We start from the raw sequence: 8,785 nt of genomic DNA, 5'->3' as shown, positions 1-8,785 counted from the left end.
ATCATTACATCAAGAAATCTTCTTTCTTCGATTAGCTTCTGTAAGCATCGACAACCCAATTGATCCTTTGCCATTAAGTACACAGAGCCGTAGATATCAACTATGGAAGCAAGGGTTAGTGGCAGATCCAGTAATTCTTCCTCGAAAGACGTGTTGTTCTTCATACCTTCAAGCTCCCTAGAACCTCCCATGGCTGAAACTGAAAATGGTGGAACAGTCCTGTTTCCACTGTACATCAATGGGTCCAACACATCGTTTTCTTGAAAAGAAAGTCGAGACTTTTGTGGAATCAGAGAAACCTCTCGTCGGATTTGTTGACTGAAATGCTCAAACATGTAATCTCTATTACGAAGAGACATGTTCTCTGTAAACCCTCTCGGATGGTTAAAGCTAGGGTTAGGGTTACCAGCTTCTTGTAAACCAAGCAATCTGAGTCTGTGATCATCATCAACACCAACATAACGACGACTCATAGAAGATTCACCATGAAAGCTCTGCACAAAACCTTCACGACGAGCTCTCATCAGATCTTGGTCCAGCCTGTGTAAATCACCATAACCACGCATAGAAGAAGCTTCACCATGATGAAAGCTCTGTACTAAACCCTCAGGACCCAGGTCAAGCTTAGAACACCCATGGAAGCTGCTTCTCGAACCGTGAAAACCAGATTGGTTAAACACCGGAGTTAAAAAACTGCTCCTTTCATCGGTGATACTAAGCTTACCGAGGCTTTGACACAAACCCAGATCAGTATCCGCCGCCATTGAAGCCTTAGTGTTCAGGTTTAGAAATGGGTTTGTGATCGGAGAAGGAGCTGTACGGTCGCCGGAAAAGTGAAACCCACCAAAACCCAGATCAGAATATGAACCTCGTTGTCTCAAATCACTAGGAAAAAACCCAAAATCCATGAACTTGTTCTTCGTCTCTTCAAACATGAAAAAAAGAAAAAGTTGAAACCTTTATGATTTCTGAGAAAAAGGAAGAACAGAGCAGAAGGGACAAAACGAAAAAGTAACAAGAGAGAGAGAAGAAGGAGAAGGAGAAGGAGAAGAAAGTGATTTTTGGGGTTTTAGAGGAAAATTTTCTCAAGAGATTTTGGGAATTTGGGGATTGTTATAGAGAAAGGTCAGGTCAGGTGCAGGGAATGGGGGAGAGGGAAGCGTGGCTCTCTTTGTACGTACGGAGACAGACTCTATTTGTCGTCTAATGACTACAGACTACAGAGACGGCTGCTTCCTCCTATTGTACCACTGTTCCTTACCTCCTTCAGAAACAAGAAAATACAAAAAAGTTGGAGAGAGAGACCAAGACGAAATTTATTATTTTCAAAAATGTATTCCTATTTGGTTTCGTCTAATTTTGTTTGTTTTTTTGTTTTCTTTTTTTCCTGGTCAGCTTTAAGAATTAGAATCCAGTGCCATTTGTAGTTTACTCCAGAGGCAAAATTGTGACAAAAAGGTTACTATTTATTGACTCAATATGATTTTTGGTGTCATTTTATTCAGCTTAAAGTAGGTAATTGTATAGTTAGTTTAGACTTGGACCGACTCAAAGTTGAGAGTTATATATACTCTATTTTGCAAATTAATTCTACTATATATATAAACTATTTATAAATATTTATTTTCATTTGAAGGGATAATTTTCAGCTTACAAATTTAACAACAACATGAACAAGTCGTGTCAAAGGTAATCCAAAAAATTAAAATTTATAAAACTAAGATTACTGGATCAGTATTTATAACTAAAAGATTTCAAGTTTGAGTGAGACAAGTGTTCTCGCCAAACAACCTGAGTGTCACCACGGCTTGACAAATACCGGAGACAAGCAACCGTACCATAACATAAGTTTAGTAAATTCAAAACTCTTAAACCTAAAATTCTAATACTATCTCGGGAGAAAACAAGGTACAATGGCATAGCAGAATAAAGTTACTAGTACTTTGTATCAACGTATGAGAGAAATATAACCAAAATGATAAAATAATACCATGCATATAATAAAGAGACAATACGCTATTTTTATATATATATATATATATATATATGTATATTATGTGTGTGTGTGGAAAACTTTGTAATCTTAGATTAGATCAATAATTAGTTAATTACTATGAATGACGATATCCTATGTGTTGAACACTTTAGTTCCTTCAATTAATGTGTGATGCATAATAGAATTTGCTAGATCATTAGTCAATAAATGTCCCAGAAAGTTATCAAACAAAGTTGAGTAACTTAGTTAAAACTCCTGTATAACATATACTATACATCAATATAATTCTATGCACAACACTAATCTTTTTATTCCTTTTTATTCTGTTTAGATTCTTTGACCAGCAGAGTTCTAAGTGTTTTGATAATTTAGTAAATGTATTCCTAAAACACCACATTGATATTCAAAATTCATACAATTTTTAAATTTATTTACACAAATTATATATAAAATAAAAAAGTAAATACAAGTGTGAAAAAGGACAATGGTTTCTGTTCACTTTTTCTCTCTCTCCAAAAATGTTTTTTTTAGATCTCTATTTTCTTTCTTTTTTAGCTCACATTTTCATTTTCGGTATTACAAACCACATCAGCAGTGAGGTAAGCTGTCTTCTCTATCACTAGAGTGGTGTGGTTTTTCCGACAAGCGTTGCGGCTGTGGCCCTTTTCCTGTGGACGAAAGGCTTTGGTTCTGGTTCCTCTTAGTTTGAAGACGCCGTTGGAGATGCAAAGAAGTCTTTCACGACTTTCCCGCTTGGTTGGAGGCAGCAGCAGCGGTAGAAGACGCTTGCGGATAGGTGGGTTTTCCGGTGAGTGTTTTGGTGGTTAACGGTAGATCCTCTACTGGTTCTTAGATGGCTTACAAGAACTCTGGCTTCTAAGAGGTTTGTTGAGCCTTTTCCTCTCTCTAGTCATCGTGTTTTGCTTCCACCGGACCATATATGAAGATTGTCTTACCTCGGGAAGGCTTTCCGGTTTAAGGATTTAGAGAGTAAATGCTTGGATATGAGTATGTCGCTTTGCCAAGAAGGGGATCCAACATTCATTGGGTGGTAGAGTGTCGGAGAATTGATCTATTCCGGAAGACTTGTGGCGGGTCAGATTTGCTGTTGGTGACAGTTTTGCAACAAGATCTGAATACTCTGGTTAAAGAACTCATCCAACGACATAGTCGTAAAGCTGTTGGCCTTGTATTCACTAGTGCTAGTAGATCTGATTCTCTACCTCCGCTCTTCGACTTCAACTTTGCTCTCTGTTTCCGGTCGCCGAAAATTCGTCTTTTTTTTAACTGATGTCGTACTATGTATTCTCCTTCTATAAGAAATTTTAGTTGGGACATTTTTTGAGTATCCCATTTAAAACATCACATCGTTTATCAATTCAGTAAATCCCCTTTTTAAGTCACATGTTTAATACTGAAAACATTTCTAAACTAAGGTCTTAATTGACAAGAAATAAATTTTTAAGATTTCTAAACTTAAGATTTTTTTTTTTTTTTTTGGAATCCCAAATAATAAACCAAAAATTAAAATCAATATAAAACCACATAAATTGGATTCTATTTTATAACACACGTAGGTAAAATGTTCGAATCAAAAACTAGAACGTCTCAGTCCATTTTACTTTACTTCCAACTCAAAATTTTAAAATTTTCATTCCTAAAATTAAAAAAATAAAAAAAATAAAAAGAAGACTAAAAAGTTCAGTAGAGAGTCCATTTTTTTTTAATTACTCCTAAAAAAAAAAAAAAAAAAGCTTAAAAATCGATTTGGAATCAGACAGATCTTGCTCTCCTCTTCTGGATCTTGTGAAAATCCATGAAGGAATCAGATCTAACCACCGAACCAATCGGTCAGAATCTAATCAAGCTAATCAGCAACGTTTGTTTCTCAGTCTTCGTCTTCACAGTTCTCATATTCACAGTAATCGCCGTCACTTACCAACCACCAGATCCATGGCTCGAATCCGCTCCAGCTCTCACCAAACTCCTCACTCAAACCGAGAACGCTACTTTCAAAATCGACGGCTCCATGCTCAAAACCGGTGAAGACATCGCTTCGTCTCCTGTCTCACCTCCGGCTAACTCTACGCAGGTAACGGAGGCGACGATTGAGAAATCCGAGGAGAAGATTGGGAACATGACGGTGATGAAGAGCTCTACGGATTGTGATGATGATTTGAAGATTGTGAATTGCTCTGATCCTAGGGTTTTGGTCGCTGTTGAGAGGTTTAATCTGAAAGTTTTCAAATCGATTGTGTTCTTAGATTACGAAACTCCGGTTAACGGATCGAAACCGGACGAATGCGATGTTTCTTGGAGGTTTAGGAATAAGAAAGAGAAGTCTTGGAGGAGATATAGAGATTTCAGGAGGTTTAAGTTTGGATTTGGTGAGAATTGTACTTATAAAGTGTTTCACACTAGTGGTTGGCACTCTGGTGTTAATGCTCGTAGGCCTAGGGTTAGACCGAGCTCGGCTCGAGGAGCTAGAGGTGGCGGTGGCGGTGGTGGTGATCCCGAGATTAATGATACGATCGCTACTCTTGGTTCTCAGAGTAATTTCAGGAGAGGGAAGTATTTGTATTACTCTCGGGGTGGGGATTATTGCAAAGGGATGAATCAGTATATGTGGAGTTTCTTGTGTGGGTTAGGGGAAGCAATGTACTTGAACAGGACGTTTGTGATGGATTTGAGTTTGTGTTTGTCTGCGAGTTATAGCTCTAAAGGGAAGGATGAGGAAGGGAAAGATTTTAGGTATTACTTTGATTTCGAGCATCTTAAGGAGACGGCATCTATTGTTGAAGAAGGTGAGTTTTTAAGAGATTGGAAGAAATGGAATCGGTCTCATAAGCGTAAAGTTCCCGTTAGGAAGGTTAAGACGCATAGAGTGTCGCCTTTGCAGCTTAGTAAAGATAAGAGCACGATTATTTGGAGGCAGTTTGATTCTCCTGAACCTGAAAACTATTGGTATAGAGTGTGTGAAGGGCAAGCATCAAAGTATGTGGAGAGGCCGTGGCACGCACTGTGGAAATCGAAGAGATTGATGAACATTGTCTCTGAGATCAGTGGGAAAATGGACTGGGACTTTGATGCGGTTCATGTGGTTAGAGGGGAGAAAGCGCAGAACAAGAAGCTGTGGCCACATTTGGATGCAGATACATGGCCTGATGCAATTTTAAACAAACTTAAAGGAATAGTTCAGGTGTGGAGGAATTTGTACATCGCCACCAATGAACCGTTCTACAACTACTTTGACAAGTTGAGGTCTCAGTACAAGGTTCACTTGCTTGATGACTATAGCTACTTGTGGGGAAACAAGAGTGAGTGGTACAATGAGACAAGTCTCTTGAACAATGGGAAACCGGTAGAGTTTGATGGGTACATGAGAGTAGCTGTTGATACAGAGGTGTTTTATAGAGGAAAGACGCGTGTTGAGACGTTCTATAACCTTACCACGGATTGCAAAGATGGGATCAATACATGCTAAAATTGATCCAGCCAGGTTGTTGTTATTATGTCTCTTTTATTACTTACCCATCCATTTCATTTTTATATTTGTTGTGTTTTTTTTGTATCCAATTCAATTCAGTTTGTGTTGTTACCTTGTGTTCACTAGCAATTAACATTACTGGTGGGAAGAGAGTACATTTTGTTATACAATTCCTTAATTCTGTAAGAGGACAGCACCACTTACCGGTTCTTGCTATTTTGGTACAGTTTCTTAAACCGTGATACTGTTCTTGATGCTAAACTACAATTCTACAAAGTTAGCCTGATTCTTAGCCAAACTAACAAGGCTAATTGTTTATGGTTCAGCTTTTCAATAGCTCACTTTTATCGATCAAAAATATCTACAAGCAAGGGAAAGATTATCCTGATCTCAAATATTTCATTATTCCACCATTCCTAGCAAAAGTAACATCACACAATCTTGCATTGCTCATCTGTATCATGAAGGGGAATGCAAAATTATTAGCATCAAAAGTGTACATGGGCATGAGGTGGAGGGTTTCCGCATTGTGATTGCTGATACTTTAATACCGTCCAGTCGAACACAATATCAAACAGAAAACCTGAGATAAAAAAAATACTCGTTTGGTGTCACAGAAGCTTATGTATGAACTTAATAATAGCCTTGAGAGGAAGAATGAGAGAGTAAAATGAATGACCTTCACGAGTAAAAAGGTTGCGGAATAGTCTCTTCAAATATGCATAGTCTGGCCTATCTTCGAACCTAAGCACACGACAGTAATGGAAGTAGGACGCAAACTCTGTTGGATGACCTCTGCATAACGTCTGAAAACCACATAAGAAGAACTTACTTAAGTACATTGACATAAAAGTTTCTAAAAATGTGTATCAAATAAGAAATAACTTACTTCGATGGAAGTTGAAACTTTCTTCTCACTAATCTTGTCGTATTTTTGTTTCTTGTTTGCAGCTTTCAGTCCTTGCCATGGGAGACTACAAGAAATTAAAATAGGATAAGAGATGGTTTGGGTGACAAGAAGCATGATATAAAGTAAGGTTACTCACCTTCCGTTGAGGAAGTACATGAGGATATAACCAAGTGATTCTATATCATCCCTCCGGCTTTGCTCTACCAAGTGTAGAAGTAGAATGTTACAGATGAACAGAAAAATTGAAATAAGAAAAAAGTAGTCCGGGAAAGAAAGAGAATAAGATTTGCGATTAGCGATGAAATATACCGATCCCTAGGTGAGTGTTCAAGCTGGCAAAAGCTGGAGTCCCATTTAGACTTTTATTCTCCCTAAACAATTTACACACGTAAAATGCTTAAAAATGATAAACCAATTTGCTGAAAAATGCTGAATCTGTGACATACCAAAACCTTGTTACCTGTATGGGACATGTCGGTAGCTTGAACTATCTCTATATTTCTTAGCCAAGCCAAAGTCTATGATGTAGACCTAGAGAAAGAAAACCAAAAAAAGTGAGATCCCAAACCCATAAGAAAATTATCCGGCTTTATATCACGATGAATATACGACATAGAATGGATGAACTCAAGCCGATTAATCTGGCACAAGATTGTATATATAAACAATGTGGTTAGATCACAAACACAATTAACAACAAGTGACGATGCATAAAATCCAAAAGCATTATTACCATTTGATCAGCTAACATGAGAACTGTCTTCAAAGTAAATTCCCTGTTGCAATAACTAAACAATTCTTTAAGGCTTCCACCAGGCAAATCCATCACTAAGACATTGTGATCCGCGTCAACGCCACACCATTTCATGTTTGGAATTCCAGCTGCATTAATAAAAACACACACACACACACAAATATATAGAATGAACAACCGCGCACGAACAAGTACATACATAACAGATGAGAAAACATTTTTCACACTTCCACCCTGAAGAACTCTATAGATCCTTGACTCATATAACAATTGTGGATGCATAGTCTTGACACTTTCCTACACAAGACAAAATAAAATAAAAAAAAAATTAAAATCAGCCTTTTTGATTCGATTCAGTACAACTTCAACAAAAGTTTAGAACACTCACAAACTTAACAGCAACATCTTCATTAGTCTTAGCATCAGTTCCTGCAAATTTTTTGACATAGTTATATCAAAAAGAGACATAATGAAGCAAATATTTTGGTAATATTATAGAGATAACGAACAAACCTAGGTAAATCTCTCCGAATGAGCCACTCCCAATTTTTTGACCAAGCCGGAACTTACTCCCGATACGAAGTTCCATCGTCAACTCAAAACAACAATTGGAAAAACCTAACTTGTGTTCTACTCTCTGTCGAGCCAATTCTCCACGCGTAGGAAACGAAGAGCCGCGCGTGTGTGATCGCTTAAGCCGGCTGTGGTCTTTTTCATTTCCTTTTTATTCATCTCTATTCTCTCGTATAATTTTTATAGGTTAACTAACTATTTTCATTCGAAGGACATAATTTTTTTGTTTCTTGTTTTTTTCAGTTGGGCCTTAGACTATCCTCATTGGTTTAGTTTCTTAGTTGTTTCTTAAGGCATATTTAATAAGAAAAAAAAGAGAAGAAACTTTGCTAAGAGTTAAGGAAAATTTTGTTGATTATTGGTAGAACCAAATTTAAGGGTTTCTTAATAATAAATATAGTAAAATAATAATTAATATCTTAAAATATTCAAAATTATTTTATATATCAAAGAAACATATTTTATTAAGAAAAACATAAAATAACATACAACATTTTAAATTATTACACAAAACATTAAAAAACAAAAACATAAAACACACCATGAAATAAAATATAGAAACATATTTAATTAAAACATGAAACATAATTAATATCCAAATTTAGTCCACAAATGTTCAATTAAATCAAGTTTCAATTGGTCATGCACTTCTCTATCACGGATTATTATTTGACCATTCAACACGTTGCTAATATTTGAATTCATATTGATAGAATATGAAAGATCCACACCCTCTGCTTGTGGGAAATCAGAAACCTCAGCTTGACTGTATCCATCTCGTTCATTTTCGACAATCATATTGTGGAGTATGATACACGCCCTCATAATCAATCCCACTTGGTCTTTATCCCATAAAAGACATGGATTTTTAATGACCGCGAATCTAGCTTGTAGGACACCGAACGCACGCTCAACATCTTTTCGGTAGCTTTCTTGGCGGTCAGCAAATAAAGATGCTTTTGGAGTCTGTGGTAGTGGTATGGATTGAATAAACGTTGGCCATTTTGGATAAATACCGTCTGTCAGATAGTAAGTCAAATTGTACTCTCTGCCGTTAACGTAGTA

At 36.8% G+C, this 8,785-nt stretch overlaps 2 protein-coding genes and 1 pseudogene across 2 annotated transcripts in view; 1 reads left to right on the top strand and 2 right to left on the bottom strand.

Annotated features, from left to right (window-relative positions):
- Positions 1-908, bottom strand: part of LOC104736906 (pumilio homolog 11-like) — a 4,858-nt gene extending 3,950 nt beyond the window's left edge. Inside the window, exon 1 of the mRNA XM_010456992.1 lies at positions 554-908. Within this exon, the coding sequence (XP_010455294.1) occupies positions 554-908 (355 nt within the window). The remainder of the gene's footprint in view (positions 1-553) is intronic.
- LOC104736905 lies at positions 3,682-5,701 on the top strand. The gene has a single exon (XM_010456991.2). It carries the CDS (start codon positions 3,813-3,815, stop codon positions 5,478-5,480), a length of 1,668 nt encoding a protein of 555 aa, XP_010455293.1. The 5' UTR covers positions 3,682-3,812; the 3' UTR covers positions 5,481-5,701.
- On the bottom strand, positions 5,943-7,736 carry LOC104738293 (annotated as a pseudogene).

This window comes from Camelina sativa, chromosome 13 (assembly GCF_000633955.1).
Source record: "Camelina sativa cultivar DH55 chromosome 13, Cs, whole genome shotgun sequence".
Classification (NCBI taxonomy): Eukaryota; Viridiplantae; Streptophyta; class Magnoliopsida; order Brassicales; family Brassicaceae; genus Camelina; species Camelina sativa.
Note: the sequence above shows the minus strand (reverse complement) of the source record. Positions and strands in the feature narration are given on the sequence as shown.